The following is a 17,067-nucleotide window of genomic DNA, read 5'->3' as shown; positions in this document are numbered from 1 at the left end:
TTCCCACACATAAAGACACGATATTTAAACTGAGTATGCATTTTGTGCATCAAAATGTGTGTAGGTACATGTTAGCACTTCATGTGTAAGGTGGAAAAATTAGTTATTCTTGCTTGAAATAGGTTCTTGGCAACAGAGATTGTTTAAGTCTGCTGCAGAGATTCTTGTAATGAAAAATTTCGAGTTTATTTGAAAATACCAAATTTGTCAGGCTACACAATTTTATCTTAGAGTGTTTTCTACATGTGTGCTGTTCATTTGGTAATCAAGCTGAAAGGAATCCCTTTTAACTCCTGTTCAGTTTCAATAAGCAAGTTTCTTATGTTGCTCCTGCCAATTTATGCTCAGGCATGTTTCATTACTTGATTTGGACCAGTCCTTTGAGTGGGTTGCTTATCCAATGTGTTTTTTTAGGCCGGAGAAAACATTACTTTCACAATTATTGTAGTATAGTACATATTTCATTTTGAAATATTGTTATTTCTTGTTTTTAATCAGCAGCATAATTACAGTTTATAATAGAGCATGCTTCTGTAATTGTTTCTGTCTCCATTAAGACTAAGCAGTCTTTCTCTAATCAGCATTTTATTGTTACATGTTTTCTGCTAAAGTGTTGTCTTCTCATTGCAGAAATGAGATTGTTCTAGAAATAATGGTAACAAAATTAGTAAACCAAATGTAGTACCTATTTTGATATTGTCCATTTTGAATTTCAAGTAAACTTCCATTGACTGATGAGACCATGGCAAGTGGTTTGGATGAAAGTGCTGTTTTGGAGCCTCAGCTCAAGAGGTCATAGAAGAAAATAGCAAATCATGAGAACGACTTTGGAGAGGAATCAGATTTTTCCTTCTCTTTCTCACTCCTATTTTCTCTCTGGTCCTTGGATGCTCTGTTCTCTGACTGTCCTCAGGCTTTAACCTGGTCTGTTGCTGTAGGTTTGGACCAGGTGAGTCACATTTTCAAAACGCGAATAAATGAAAGAGCGTGGTTGCTGTTCGTTGCTCTAGTTGAACAGGCATCGCATGTACACTGCTGGGCATTTTCAGTTGTCTCCTTTGGAAGTGGATGAGAAACTGCAGCTTCATGCAAGCCATGGTGAGGACAGAGAGGAAGTACACACCATGCTCTCAGATTTTTATTATTATTACTTTTAAATTCTGATCTTTAGTTATTAAGATTACATAGATATCACATGGACATGGATATTTTAATACAAACTTGAAGAAGTTATATGTAGTAATAAACCCCATGAAATTCTCAGGAAGTATTTGAAATATCAAAGAAAAAAAATCCAGTGATGCTGCAAAGAATACAGGAAAAGTCTCATTGGGGAGAATGGGAACTCAACTAAAATACTGGTTTGTACATACTGAATTAGAAAGTAAAAAATGCTGAGAGATGGGAATTTTTGACAGTTCTGCCTTCCAGCTGTGGTATAATGACAGTGAAACCAATGTAATGTTTGCATTCCTAGCAAGAGCTTTCCAAGCTCAACTGCACGTGTGTTTCTTTTTGCATTTGAATGCCATATTGGAGAAACTCTGGATGTATTGGACTGTTCTCACTGAAAGCTTTGGAAAAGAAATGAAGGAGACTGTGAGGGTATGATTAAGAGAACAGGGTAAATGTTTTGAAGCAGGGAGTCTGCAGTGTTTCCCAGAGGCGAGGGAGAGCGTGAGAGGTGCTGTGGCAAATGCCACAGTCTGGTTTGGGCTGACTTAAAGGCAGGGAGCCCTAAAGCAGCATCTTCCCCCTTGCTAGCAGCAACACTTGGCTGGCTGCACCAGTGCTGTCTGCATTTCTGCCCTGCAGAGCTCTCCTGCCTGCAGACCTCAGCTCATCTTGCACCTTTGCAAGAATGGTGCTGCTGTGCTTAGGGCTGTGGGCAGAATAGGGAATGAGACAGTGAAGGGGGCATTAATGAAAGGCCAGAGGAGCCAGGGCTGGGTGAGCCAGAATTGTGTGTGGGAAGCAGCTTTTGGAGCAGGTATGGGATACTGAGGTCCTGTCTGGTGGGGCAGATGTGTAGGATCTCTGTTGTGGACCACAGCAGGGTGCTGTGGATGAGAAAGCAGGGAGCTCCTTGGGGCACTCTACAGAAGTGGTCAGACTGCCTGCCAAACATCTTCAGGGGAGGGGGAGTTCAGACTACCACAGAAAAGAGGTGTCCCAATCTAGGGGAGCTTTCAAAGGACTAATTAAAAAATGTACATATCTACAAATGTAGATATTATGGCTAAGAAATGTCTCAGTCCAATAAGGCATTAATAAATATCATACCTCCACTGTCCTGCTCTTCACAGCTTCTGTGCTTGAAGTTTGACTTCTTGGATCAGGGCCAAAGAGGAGCAAAGGAGTTAAGTAGCACAAAGGGAAGGGATTGATTTAGAGATCTGTAAAAAGCTAATGTTAAGAATTAAAGAACTTCTAAGAATTAAAGAACTTCTTTGAGATGGAGCATTTACGCTGAATATCAGAAATAAGTAAAATAAGTCCAACTTGTCAAGACTTTATAAATAAATCTTTTGAGATCATTTAGCTGGCATGCTCTGATTTCTCTGAAGAAATCCAGATGTTGATTTAGGAACAACTTTTATTTATGGATTTGATTTTGTTGAGTTTTTTTTGGCCTCGTCTCCTGACAGGATCTCCCTCCTGTGACCTGCCCTAGCAGCAAGAGTACTAAGCACCCTAGAGGATTGAATCATGGCTGTGTGCACTCTTGAAAGTCAACTCAAAGACAGTAACAGAATTGGAGTAATGTTTAAATACATGCAATTAATAGCTTTCTTGGAGGGTAACGAAGCTGATTATGTCACGTTAAATAGCTGCTGTGGTAATGTCACATGCTGACTGTCATAGTGGTACAGCTGCAGGAAACTCAAGTTTGAGAATTGCTGCTAAGATTGAGTCTTTACATTGACTATTTGCTCAATCAATAATTACTGAACAGTCATGTTTTATCTGAATTGTAATATCTCTACAAAGGAGGCCAGGGACAGATTTAAGCAAATGATGTAATTATTTGATTCATGATTTAATGCACAGTGTTTAACTTGTGAGAAAGTTGGTTTTCATTTGACAAGGCACTATGAAACATGTTTTGGTCCTTTGTCAGCAGAGCCAGGGAGTTGCTGATGCTTTCATTATTTCTTGGCCCTTGTTAGTTTACAGGATCAGGCAATTACATGAAATTGATGTGTACTCAGTGTGGGTGGGTTGAACTGGTGTGTCTTAAGGAAGCTAATTCACAACTTTCTCATACTTCCTTTATTGATCACTCTTAATATATGAGATGTAGACATTTAACTGCTTTGGTTCCAAAGTGGCTGCAGCTTCACTGTATTAGTCAAAATTTATCCCTCCACTTATTTCCTGAATACTAGAAACACATCAGTTCCTGGCATTTTCTTTTTAAACAATGTATTGCCACTTGAAAATGCAGACTTGTGTTAAAAGAGTATAAACTGCTTATTTATGATGCATTATTAATGCATTATTTATGATGCTTATTAATAATGCATTTTAACATATAAGGTGTCTTATAATCCTCCTTCCTTCTGCAGCCTGGGGAATAGCTTTCCATGTGTTTTTCTTTTGGTTACTTCATTTAGGACATTGTGGTCCCTTCCAACACAGAATATTCGGTGATTCTTTGATATTGAGCAGCAGGTCCCCAGCGTAGCACCAGTCTTTGGAAACCAAAAAGGGTAACTTTTCCTGCTGATTGTTGTGATGTTTGCTTCATGAAGTGTCGAGACTTGTAAGTAATATTGTTAGATATAGATGTTGCCCAGATGTAAGACTGAATTTCTTTTTAGTGTTTACTCTTGTGAAGCAACAGTCTTGAGAATCCTCATTATATTTTAATCAAATCGGTACCTAGGGAGAGGCTTAAGGAAACTATGTGAAAATAATGTGTAAGTTAATCTCTCCAGCTGTAATACTGCAATACAGTGATTCAGATAAATGCCAAGTATTTTTGTTTGCTTGTTTTTAATAGAGGATATCTTGCCTCTTGGCTCTTATAGCAGGCCTTTGATGCCATGTGAACCAAACTGGTAAATACAGATTTTTAAACTTTTCTCCTTTTTTAATATAAGTTTAATATCAAAGTGTTTAAGAAAAATGTAATAAAAAGGAAAGTGATCCATACAAATCTGGGGATTTTAGAGAAGGAGTAGTCTTAATTTTTATATGATCCATAACAACTTCATAACATTTCATGAAATTGCTGTATCAGAGAGGGTCAGATATTCTGAGGCCAGGTTCTAGCCTTGCCTACACAACAGCATGCAGCGAACTGTATGGAAGAGATTGTTAGTCAACTGAATACTGCATTTACAGAAAAAGAAGGTATCAAAGAATAAATTGGTGGCAAACTGAGAGTATAGTAAATTTTAGTTTAGAGGAGATTTGGGGCAGAAATTATCTTGATTTTCTGTTTATTAGCCTTGATTCCTATTAGGCATAGGCTACTTTTATAACAGAAAAATATTTCTATCTGCATGGCCTTCCAAAAATATTCTTGTCCCAACAGAATTCTATGGTATTGCTGAGAACAACCTAATTTCAGGTTGAGTGTTTTCCTAAAAAACTTTCACCTTGTTGATAATTTCGTTTCTCATTTAGGAGGGAACAACTTGGTGTCTGGATCTAGAGGTCTCTGGCTTTTGTCTGTGGCAGGTATTCAAGAATGCCAGTTTGCCAGCAAGCTAAATTAATGGCAGACTACAGGGCAAATCACACTGCCTACTTGCTGCTGAAACTGGCTGTTCATACCAAGCCACTGAAATAGCTAAATTAACATATTCCACAATTTAGCATGCAAAGTATTTTGTCTTCTCATTTTCACAGTCAGAGACTTATTTTTTAAGTGAGAGGATTAAAGGCATAACTGTAAACCATTTATTTCATTACTTCTCTTTCATCATCATGGAGCTTCTTGGGGAAGGTGGATAAAAATATTTGTTTCCCCTGTACATCCTGGCAAAACTGACACAGAATGAAGAGTTTCCCAGTAATTCAGAGTGTAGACGTTGAAACCAAGTTTTGTACACTCATAAATAGATCCTGAACAGCCCAGACAAGGAATTGGTAGGGCTGAGGCACTGTAGAGTGTCTTAGTGATGTGGTGCTTCCTCTTGAAGAGACTTCATTGGGGGAATGTCAGTGCAGCTGCTCATTCTTTGAATAAAAATTCACCAATGTGCAAGTGTAGTATGTCCTGTTTTGAGAGCTTTGGTTGGAGCTGAGATGTGTAGGCTTCAAGTGAGCTGCTGATCCCCTGCTGATAGTGGAGTTCCATGCTCTTGCATGTGTCTTCTTACAGCATATATTTGTTCTTTTCTCTTACTGTCCCAAAAGCGTTTGGGTAGATAAAGTCTTATTATTGAAATGTCAGTCTGAAACATCTGGAAACATTGAAATCAAATTGCTATTTGAATGTCTCTCTCTGGTCTTAATGTTGCTCAAGTAAAACATCCCACACAATGTGAAAATCTGAAAAATGAACCTAATGCAATACACCTTTAGTGGCAAAGAATTTGATGTGACTGCCACGACTCGTTCTGTGCTTTGGAAGTTTTTTTTAAAGAGCAAAAATTCTGTTTTTTTCTAAGTCATTCTCTGATATGACAGGTGAGGAGTTAGGAATCTGTTTCAATAGTTAGAAACCTGAGTACTTAAAACTGCTCTGGGAACATGCAAGACACCAGTTCAGAGAATTTTCTTCTAATTTGACAACTGAGAACCCTCTTATCACTTTGAAATCTTTAGCATTTTCTATGCTAAACTGTTAATAAGTAAAACACTTAGACTAACAAATACATTTAGCTTAGTGAAATTTTCATGCATTTTTAGTATCCACAAAACCAAAGAAGATTTGGTGTAGGTTTGCTTGCTGTTTGGCTTCCCCACTTGTTGGCATGCTATATATGCTGAGTTCTCAGCACCCAGGATAACAAGGCTTATGTAGTGATGTTTTCTGTGTCCATGTCCTTTTAATTTTCATTTCCCTGTTACTTTTTAGCTCGAGCCCTTTTCAGGTGATGTTAATGAAAGGGGGGGAATAATCCCACTGATTGTTTCCCATAGGCTGTTTCCTATAACTGGCATTATTGTTTTAACAAGCAGTGTGGTAGAGGAGAAGTAGGGAAAGACAATAGTATGAGATTTGATTGTCCTGAACAGCAGACAATCCACATGAAAGACTAAATATTTGAATTTGTTAATCATGGGAAAAGTTTCGGTAGAGTGGGAAAACAATTTTTACTAAAGACTGCAAGCCTGAGAGACAGACCCATTGAAAACCACACAATAGTAATTCCTCTGATTATGGAGGCAGAAGGAAAAACGAAATAGTTCCTTATTCCTAAGAAATGTAGAGAAGCTATTCCTGTAAGGCGTGCTTCCAGGCAGTTATTTCATCCTGCGAGCAACTAATGATAAAAATGTCTGTTGCGTAGGATCTAACACGTAAATGTGATTCTCTGTTGAAGGCTTCTGAAGCTGAATTGACATTACATTTGTTAATTTTCTCTTTATATACCGGGTGCCACAGTAGCTGTGGTTAGCAGGGAAATGAACATCTACAGACCAGAAGATTATAGTTGCCGAAGGATAAACTGGATTTGACTTCATTAGTGCACAAATGATAAGTTTGTGAGGAGTTATTATAGCATTAATCAACTTGATGGATTGGAAATATGACAGAACTGAAGCAGCGTGTAATATTAGTGCCTATTATTCTACAAATTATGTCTTCACCTACATTCATAAGGCAAGAGTCACTGCCGCACATTAAAGATGTTACACACTTTCTCCTCTTGTGGAGGCATGTGACAGCCCTTCAGTGATTCCTCCTCCTCTCTTCCCCAGTAGGGCTCTGGTCTCCCTTAGCTGCATGTTTGCACTTTGGAACTAATTGAAGGCAACATGGGACAACATGGGAGTTCCTGAATTTAACTTGTACCGTGTGAACCTGGACCTCTTATGTAGCAGTGTGTATTTAACTTCTTGCTTCATCAGAAATAAATGTTTCGTATTCTAGACGTCTTGGAAGAGGGAGAATGAGTAGAAATTGTAAGGTATGGGACAGATAATGAATGGGTACTCAATTATTTGGTTTCCAGAGTATTGCACCTGGAAGTATTTGTATTTGTACCTCTGGTATTGCCAAACATGATCTGCATGCAATTCTGAATGTGTACTGTAGAATTTGTTTATTTTCTAAGATATGGGTAATAATGCGAATCTTAATGTGAAACTCATAATTTTAAAATCCAGTCTGTATAAAAATAGTGAAATCAGTTACTTTTGATCTGCTTTGCATACAAAGAACTGAAGAATTGGTTCGAGGCTTGTGAACATGTGTCTACCTCATCCAAACATGGTCAGAATTGTGACCTCTCTCTGTGACTGCCAGGTGCCAAGTGCAGGGTGTATTGTTCATTTTCTTACAACTCTGAAATTTGGTCTTTAAGGTGTGCTCATAATGAAGACTGAGATTTTCATTTGGTTGTTTGTCCTTGTTTCATTTACTTGTCAAAAACGTATATTAGTACACAAGTAAAGTGTGAATGAGTGAATGCAAAGGCTTTAAACTACGCTTGTCCCTTACTTCCCTCGAGTTGGGTGTCTGCTCTTGTGTGCTGAGACTGTGGGATAAACACTTAGTATCATCACTAATAAAATTAGGTCAGCAGATACGGTTCATGAAAATATGTATGTGATCAGTAGATTGTGGAAGTAAGATTTAAGCTGAAAAAGGAAAAAAAGATATAAACAATCTACTTGTATTTTAGTTTATAGCATGAATATCGCATGCCTTAGCAGCAGTATGGTTTTGAATTCTGTGTGCCAAGAAGCTGGGATGTGTGTGTGTTTGTGTGTGTGTGTATATTATATCTCTGTGTCTCCATCACTGCATATAGCTTAGTGCCAAAATCAGACTGGAATTAGAATCTGAATTTCTTGAAATGTACCTAACTCTTTTGTTGGAGATGGAGAAGTTTGCTTGATTTTTGTGGTCCAGAAATATTACAGCCATCTGCTTGTGTGAAAAATAGGTGAATTCCAGTTTAGTCTGGAATCCAAGAATTAGTTATAAATCTGCCATATCAGTCAGAAGAGCATCAGGCAAAAAGTTTCAGTAAGAATGGACCCATGCAGTTGAAGCTGACTGTACCCGTTTGAGCATGTAAAAAGGATGTTTTCACTGTTTGGCCGGAGCATTTACAAGATCATTGTAACTTTGTCACTTACTTAATTCTGTGAGTATCTCAGAGTCCAGAATTGATAAGTTTGCTAGAATATAGTAATAACATTCTTAATTTCCTCATTCCATTTGCTCCTACAAGACTTCTGTGGACTTGAAGAAATGTATATTAGATAAATTAAGGTTGTAGTACTGCAGACACTATCTTAGTTTCGTTTTATTTAAAGATGTAAATGTACTTCCACCTCAAGAATTTTTACTCTAGGGCAAAACTTTAATGGTGGGATGTAAAACCAATAGCTGCTACAATAAAACATAAAACATTTTTTCATGACACTTAAATGTGATTAGTTGCTTTCTCATGCCCATACTAGTATCACTCTGATAGGCTCTTAATGCCTTAATGTTAGAGACAGTGACCTTCACAAAACTGTGTACAGTGTTGTAAGCTTTACATTCTGTGTGACTTCCATGAAAGTTAATACTTACGAGTACCCAAAAAGAATGATAGTTAGAAAATTGCGCAATTTTAAAATTTGAGTTCTAAAGGCAAAGATGCAAAGCCTTACTTAAACCAGTGACATATTTATGCTTGATCCATACATAGCTAGCTATAGACGTTATTGCTTTTAAAAATAATTTGCAGGATTAGAGCATAAATTTTATTTACAAATGGCTATTTTGGGTAGAATGCAAGGTTTGAACTGATACTTAAAAACAGATTTTTAATCAGACATTAACAAGGAATGTAGTGGATACAAAAAATGTGATGAACTGTTACCTTAATGCTACCATTAGCAGTAAATTGGTACTGATTATTATTTTTGCCTTCCCTTACATTCAAATGGTGTATGATTGATTGCATGCAATGGTTCTCAGTTGGAGGATGTGATTGTTTTTTATTTCCTTGCCTCATTTTTTTAACAACGGCTCAACTGTTTTGAACTGATGATTCAGTTTCTTGAATGTGTATTGACATTCCCATTTTAGGGTTGAGCAGTACATAAAGCAATAGGCAGCTCTGGTCATCCTGGTGGGCAGAGCTCTGACATGCCTGGGCTCTTGGCTCTGTGGGTATCACATAGGACTGTGAGGACACAACTTTAAAAGGCAGAAAGCTTTTCCATTTCCATTCCTTTTCCATTTCCATTTCCCCAAAACTTTCTTCACACATTGGAGGTTTGTGCCTCTCTCCTCTGTTCTGTTCTCTCCGGAATTCTTCATTTAGTACCTTAATAAATAGTTGCTCTTGGGAGTGGCCAGAATTAGGATGGGAATGTGCACAAGGATGTCTTTATGGTGAAAGGAAAATAGCTGCATCAGTTGCTTCAGAATTACAAGGCCATTCTGTAACATAGCTTGAATTTTAGCTGTTCTTGCAGCATTACATTCTGAGACTTTTCTGCGATGTCCCGGTATGAGCAGGGGAGAAATACAGGAGGAGAGAGTGTCAGTGGGACATTTTTAGGGCAGGTTAAATATTACATCAGCATCTTTGCAGTCTAAATTCTTGCTCTGAATAACATTTGTGTTCAGTTAACATTTGCAAGCACCTTGCTGTTCAGCTGGCTTAATTAATTTCTTCTCTTTCCACAGCCGCAGAGCCTTGGCCTGAAAATGCTGCGTTGTATCAGCAACTGAAGGGTAGGTACACTGGTTTTGGCAATTAATAATTACTTTATTTTTAGAAAACACATTAAATATGCACTAAGATAATTAACTGCAAGAAGCACAGAAACTGTTAAAATAGTCCTTTGTGTTTTTTGTTTGGTCAGAGGTTTTAGTTATGCTTGCATCTGCCAATATAAACCAGCTATTCATGGCCTATAAGGTCCTTGGTTTATTATTGACTCATTATATTGGCTGCTGTAGCCAGTGTAAAATGATGTGGTTGCAGGCACAGTTGGCAGATTTACTGCACCAATAGCTGAGGCAGCAGATTTTTGAAGTCTTGTGGTAAAGTGGGCTCTCAGTAAAAAGGAACTGTTAAAATGTATAGGCTAGGATGGTTCACTCTCCCTTTAGCAGCTCTTCATATATCATCAGATCACATTATGGCCCCCATTTGGGGCTCAGCAGCCTGCTACAGTTGTCAGAAGACTGCAAAGTAATGAAGACTAATAGGTAGCAGCTCTAGTCTTCTAAGCATGGAATTTTTATTGCAGTGAACTTGTCATCTTTCTTTTGTGTGACAGACCTAGACACAGTGTGCAATATTAGCTGCAAGCTGCTTTTATAGGTTTCTGAATACTTTTACTTTTTAGCCAGAGGAGGTATGAAGATGCGGTTTTATTTAACTTTGATTAGAAGGAGAGTAATTGGCATAAAATTCAGTCTTTTTTTTTTTCTTGTAGTGTTTTTATTGAACTTTGGTGGTAATATATGATAAGTGCAATTGCATTTGCGGGAGAAAAATTCCTGGTATTTTTTCCCCATTTTTTAATATTCATATTATAGATTTTCTAGTTCAGCTGCATAATAATTACATATGTGCTCCTTGTTTTATGCGTAAGAAATGCAACCCAGCATGGTTTATAGTTACAGGTTTGTAGCTAAATGAGCACTGTTTTTTTGTAATTGTGTGGTTTATTTTTTTCTTCTTTTTTTTCCCTTTCAACAGAGGAACAAATTTTGCTTTCTGACAATGCATCTTCCCTTGCTGTTCAGGTAAATGATCATATTTTCTAAACTAAAGATGTTAACACAATTTTATTTTTTGAATTGTTATCTAGCTAACGTAACTATATTTAGTGAAAAGATTAATTTCAGAATTATTCCTGCCAAAACCGATGACTTACTTCCTGCTTCTGATTTGGTTTAGATTGTTATTGAAGTGCCAGAACCTAAAGGATTTGAGGGTTTTGAAAGTCTTATGTAGAACGCTGATCCTTGTATTCCTGTTTATGTTGGTCTGTGTACAGTATCTGCTTGCCTACCTACTCTGGGAGCTGTGCATGGTTCATACCTTTTGTCACTTGCTATGCATGTTTGTCTTGCAGCACCTTGCATGAGGTTTGCCAGCCATTAATTCTCATAGCTAATACTGCCCCAAACTCAGGGCATATGTGCTTCATGCTGTGAGCATCACCTCTTTCTGTGTCTCTGGTAGGTTTTTTTGTATTTCATCACATGTACAGACTGGAGCTTCAATGTGGTTTTTAGAAATAGTCCATATAATTGACAAACTTGCACCTCTAATTGACTTAATAGCACCTCTGTGGCTGTGAAGTCCATGTAATCTCCATTAACCTGTTAGGTTCAGTAACCCCAAATCTCAAGGGGACGTTTTCCTTATTAGTAGCGAAGGCCTGGCTGTCAGAGTGGTGGGGAGCAGGATGTCTGTAAGGTTCTTGTCCTTCAAAGCAATTTTGTGGCTACTTTTCTTGGCAGGGAGTTGCACTCTTCTCCTGCTTCTTGCTTTTTGTGTGTGGTCTAGCTCAGAGAAGCTTCAGCAAGCAGTCTTTGAGGGTTGTCCAAAGAGGTCACATCTCATTTACCAAAAATGGGACACTTGGAGATTGTAACTGATGTTACTGGGAAAAAGGTTAGGATCATTTGATCATGGTAGCTACTTCCAGGATCTCTTAACTTTTTTCATTCCAGTCTGGAATTCGAGGAGGTAGCTCTAAGAGTAAATTTGATCACAGCAAGAAGATAGCTTTGTCCTTTGCTGGAAAGAGGAATCATCTGTGATACACCTAATAAATGGGCCAGTGTTTATTTGTTTGAGTAATACAGTTTATATTGTGCTTCACAGTAATAATTTCTTCTATTTTGTTTATTTGATCTCAGTGCTCCTTTTTACCCCAGCAACTGTATTTTTGGGGGTTCTCATGAATTTTCTTCCTGTCTAACAATACATGTATGTGTGGCTTGTATTTAAAACACAAGCCCCCCTCCAACTCACCAACAAAACAACCCTAAAATTTCCTTTTCTAATGCATCATTTTTCTTTACTGTTTCTAGTACATTGTTATCCTACACATGTCACTTAGATGATAAATTAACTATAATATATTAAAAATCCTTGTTTTTCTTCAATATTCTCTAGCTGGACAGCTGATAGTAGCCATGACTATAAATATGGCTCTGGTTGATATCTGATCTTAAACTTTATAGAATAATTCTGTATTGAGGAATTGTATCAATTTTGAAGAATCTGTATAACATGGTTGTGACAGTGAAAGAATAACTATTCTTGGTGTCTTTGATCCATTTTGAAATGACACTAGGATATGTAGTGATCAGAGAGGTTTAAATACATCAGTGTGTTTTGCATAAGGAATTTGCTTTTTATTTTGATGAGAACCTGTTTGTCTGTTTATTGGTTTAGGGTTTTTGTTTTTTTTTTAAGGGGATGATGGGTGTTGGGGGATGTGCGTCTTTCTCAAAGGAAAATTTGGAAATGAGGGATAGGAGGAAAAATAGGAGCTGGTACCTGGGACTTTTTTCCTACTACTGTCATTTTTTCCCTGTTACTGATTTGGGGCACATCAATATCGCCAGAGCAGATACATAGCTTGTTTGTGGTCGTTGAACTTCATGTGGTGAAAACACCAGAAATTTGAGTCAAAAGAGCATGTGGAATCAACCACCATCAAATCTTTAAGAAACATGGTTTAACAGCAAGACTCTGAATGTGCTGCAGCCAGTCTTTCAGGTATTTTATAAAATCTCCTTGTAGTACCTCTTAGTAAAGCTGCTCTCAGGTCTCAGAGGGACATACGTGCCGATGTCTACACATAAAATAACGCATACAATCCAGTGCCATAGTAAGTAATTAGTCAGAGTAAAACTTGGCTGTTTTAAAGTTGCCAACCCTGCAACACAGATGGCATCTCATGTACTTCTTGTTAACGGAGCAGATCAAGCAGACAGCCGGGCAAGCTACTCTCACTGCAGATGTAATTAATGAGTAGAGAGCAGGTTAAATATAGGAAGTTGGTTGAGTCTTGCGGTTTTAATAATGATTGGACTTACAACTTCTCATTGTGCAATAAAATCGGGACTCTTAATAGCTGCATGTCAGATGAGAGAAGGGACAACAGAGTTTTCTGGGAATTGCTGAGTAACTGTGGTGGTGCCTTTAGTCGTTAAAAACTAACCAAACTCAAAAATATTCCTCATCTTGTGGAACTTCTCTGTTGATTCTGGTAGGGTTGTTTATTTTTGTTTGTTTTTAATTCCTCTTCTGCTCATTGTTTGTTTTGGAAACAGACCAATTTAGTAATTTTTTTGTCTTTTACTGGATTCAGATTCTTTGGATTTTCTGAAAATACAACATAACTTCAAGTAGCAAGTGCATTATCTCTGGTACATCTTGGTGTTTGCACTCCTTATTTGTTAACTTGAAGTAGTGTGTTATACAGGCTAGTCTACTTGATCTTGGCCTGCAAAGCCTTGGTATTGAATGAAATTTTATTTTCACTGCAAATTAATTAAAATAAGGGGAAAATACTGATCAGTAATGATTATCCAGCTATTGAAAGGCGATTGTAATGGAATGATGGCTCTGTTCTTGTGAGACACTCTGCCCTCTTCCCACCAATATTAGTGAAAACACACCTCCTGGGTAACATGACTCATGTTTAAAACCATTCTCCATGTATTTATTGTACAGCTGCCCTTATACAGCATTCCTGCTTATCAGGCTTATCACAGTACAACATAAGCCACCCAAACTGATACACAAATATATCTTAATAGCAAAGCAATGCCACAACGTTAAGGAGGGAAAAATGGAGTTTGAAGTAGAGTAAAACTGAATTACCATAGGAGAGTATATTTCAGTCTGAAGCAGAGGGCCTGTCCAGACTCTGTCTCCTTATTGATGCCTGATGTGGGTAAAGCCATTTTGTTTAGTGCCTGGGTGTAAGTAGTGTGGTCGAGTAGGAGGGAGGGGGTTAATACAGCTGCACTCTGCCAGGCCTCTTGCCTCAAATGGCAGCTCAAAGCATCTCTTGCACTGTTCCAACTTGTCAGGAAGAGGAATGTGGATGTTGAGACTGCCTCTTTTATTACAGGTTCTTCTGGAATCTTTATGCAGTTAGTCTCACAGTCTTGCTCAAAAGGCTGTCTGAAATGTTCACTATTCTGGAAATTGTGACAGCTGTCCTGAGGTTAGAGAGCCTGCATCTCATTTTGCTAAGATATGTATTAATTGCTTGTGTGGTCGATGTCCTTGTAAGTGGTCTTAACATATTCCAGGGAAATGCTTTTAGAATTGTCTGTTCTTAGCCCTGAATGACAGAAGGAAGTTTGGATAATTTAAAATTGTGTTACACAGACCAATTGCTTATTTACTTCAACAAGTAATCAAATAAATGTGTAAATCATACATGATTAATTGCCCTTGACAGATTTGTGATTTTTTTTTTCTCTCTGTGTGTGTGTGTATGAATTGAGGTTTGTTTTTTCTCTAGAGAAACATTAGCAGAAATTTTAACTTGTTGCTGAGTCTTAAACAAAAGCTTGGTACTGAAATGAAAATCTGCCAATGCCTTTTTTTTAAAGAGAATAAAAACTGGAATTCTTCATGATGAGAAATGCAGTATCAACATAATCAATCTAGCAGCATTGTGTTGTTGCTGAAAACATGCTTAAATCCCAAGCTATACAGGTACAGTTTGTGAGTGAAACATCTTTCATATAGTTCTAAGATGAAATTACCTCTGAATGAATAGAATCTTCATTTATCTTCAAAACCTCTGTGCTACCAGTGAATCCACTCTTTCTACATTCTGCAACAAGAATTACATTATACCATTAGAGCAGTGCCATGATGCAGTATAAAATAGATTGTTTTGGAGAATGAACGTGGCTTTGCTATAAATTACATTCACAGGTACAGAGGAATTTGTTATTTTGTTTAAAATAGTCACAAATATAATTAAGATCTTAATTTATGTTAAACTACACATGTGGCCATTACCATAACTGGATTAGGAATTTAATCTGTCACTCAAGCAATGATACTGAACAGTTTTCATTTATAACCTTAGACACACTATTTCACTTACAGGGACTGCAGCTGTTTGATATGAAAACTGAATTATTCTGTAGATTTGTTCATGGGTTTTAATTTTAAAATGTGTTCCTGCAATAAAGTAGAGAATAACTCTCTAGTTGTCATCACATACTGTCCATTGTATGCTCATGAAATAACGTAAAAATGAAAACAGAAAATGCATTTCACTCTTTCTTCCTAACGGTATGTTTTGTGAGTGCCTTTAGAAGTGCTCCTGAATAAGAGATGGCTTGGAATGGCTCGTTCTTTATTAAAAACTAATCATGAATATATCTTCTTCAAATGAAGCCTGGACTGTGCCATCTGAAAATAGTGTTCCTCATGTGGCGACGTAAATTGTGAACTATTTGAGTCTTGGCATAAGTAATTTCATTCTTGCCTCTGATCTCAGAAACTGCAATCTGGATATGATTTACTTCAAGTTGTAACTCATTTTTAATGAGTGTATGTGTTTGCTCATATGTGTTTTTCTGGGAGGAAACTGTAGGGGAAGAGGAGAGCATTGTGATGGAGCTCTGGCAGGGTGATTTGCTGCCCAGTGCATGTGGTGTGTCTGACAGTGTCCTTAGCTGGGCAGGGCAAAGAGGAAGGGAGAGCAAGAGTAAAAATCACACCTAAACAAATTAACTCTAGGAACAAATAAAAACCTCCCCCATTCCTTCTCCTAACCTTCCCGTAACATTTCATGCACAGTCACTTTCCACACTTGCCATCAGAGGAAGACACAATGGCACCCCTTTCTTGCATTGTTCTGGGGGTGGCAGCAGCGGAGATGGGAACATCAGTTGTGTGAGAAGAGGAGGGTGGGGAGGGAGGAGGAAGGGAAGGGTGGGGTGAGTTGTCCTGTGTCTGGCTGTGGTTTCTGTGCTCTGGGCTTTTGAACTATGCCAAATCAACACAAAGGTGAGTCTCTGTTTTTTTGGATAATTGAAATCCACCATCCTACTTATATTTTGCGTTTTAAATTGGGTGGTCTGTAAGAAGCAGCAGGCCTTATGTGGATTGTGTCCTTTAAGCAATACTGTTGTAAATATACTCCATAATTCTGGCAGGAGGTGTCACCTGCCGTGATTGAAATGAATGATAGGCATAAGATACTTGATTAATTTTGAAACAAGTGTCACCTCAAAGCTTCTTATCAGCCCTGTTCACATAGCTATACCAATACCTCATTCTCTCAAAGCAAAAATATGAACTTGCTTGTTCCACCTGATTCTGAAAACAGAGGGGCTCATGCTGTTCTCTGTGAGTATAAGGCAGTGCAATACAAACCATAGTCCTGTGTGGATCAGTGTGCAGTGGGACAGGAAAGGCACTGGGAGGCTTCCCCATACATTTCTTCAATTCATTGTCCACAACTCCTTCTTTCCTGTTCTGTAACAGTAAATATTGGGAGGGTAGTGAAGGACAGACGTTATTCATCTGGTTTCATCTGTTTGCCTCCTGCTTATCCCTTTCTCCTCATGGTGCAGAAATCTTCCATCTCTGTCTACAGCAAAGTCTCCCATTAAAAGCAAGGTGCACAGAGGCAGTAGCAGCACTATAGACTCAATGGTTTCCGTCTGGAAGAAGAGGGGTATCATTGCTAAAAATGTATTTTTCACATTTCCTCCTTCCCTTTCTGTTAGGTAATGCTGCAGCTAGAGATGCTGGAAGGGTATGAGAGAGGAGACTGTTAGACTTCAGGAAGGAGGCAGAGAGCATGTGTGGGAGAGAAGCTGACAGACCCTATTAAGTCAAATCTTTATTTTTTAATGCCTTTATCTGTTTCTTACATTAACCTCATCCAAAGAAAGGACACACTTTGTTCCTCCAGTGC

General features: G+C 38.0%; 1 protein-coding gene across 1 annotated transcript in view; it reads left to right on the top strand.

Moving 5' to 3' along the window:
* Positions 1–17,067, top strand: part of MTX2 (metaxin 2) — a 31,578-nt gene that overhangs the window by 3,190 nt on the left and 11,321 nt on the right. The window contains exons 2-3 of the mRNA XM_033064748.2: positions 9,818–9,865; positions 10,842–10,888. Coding sequence (XP_032920639.1) covers positions 9,818–9,865; positions 10,842–10,888 — 95 coding nt within the window. The remainder of the gene's footprint in view (positions 1–9,817; positions 9,866–10,841; positions 10,889–17,067) is intronic.

The sequence above is a fragment of the Catharus ustulatus genome, chromosome 7 (genome assembly GCF_009819885.2).
Source record: "Catharus ustulatus isolate bCatUst1 chromosome 7, bCatUst1.pri.v2, whole genome shotgun sequence".
NCBI classification, from domain to species: domain Eukaryota; kingdom Metazoa; phylum Chordata; class Aves; order Passeriformes; family Turdidae; genus Catharus; species Catharus ustulatus.
Note: the sequence above shows the minus strand (reverse complement) of the source record. Positions and strands in the feature narration are given on the sequence as shown.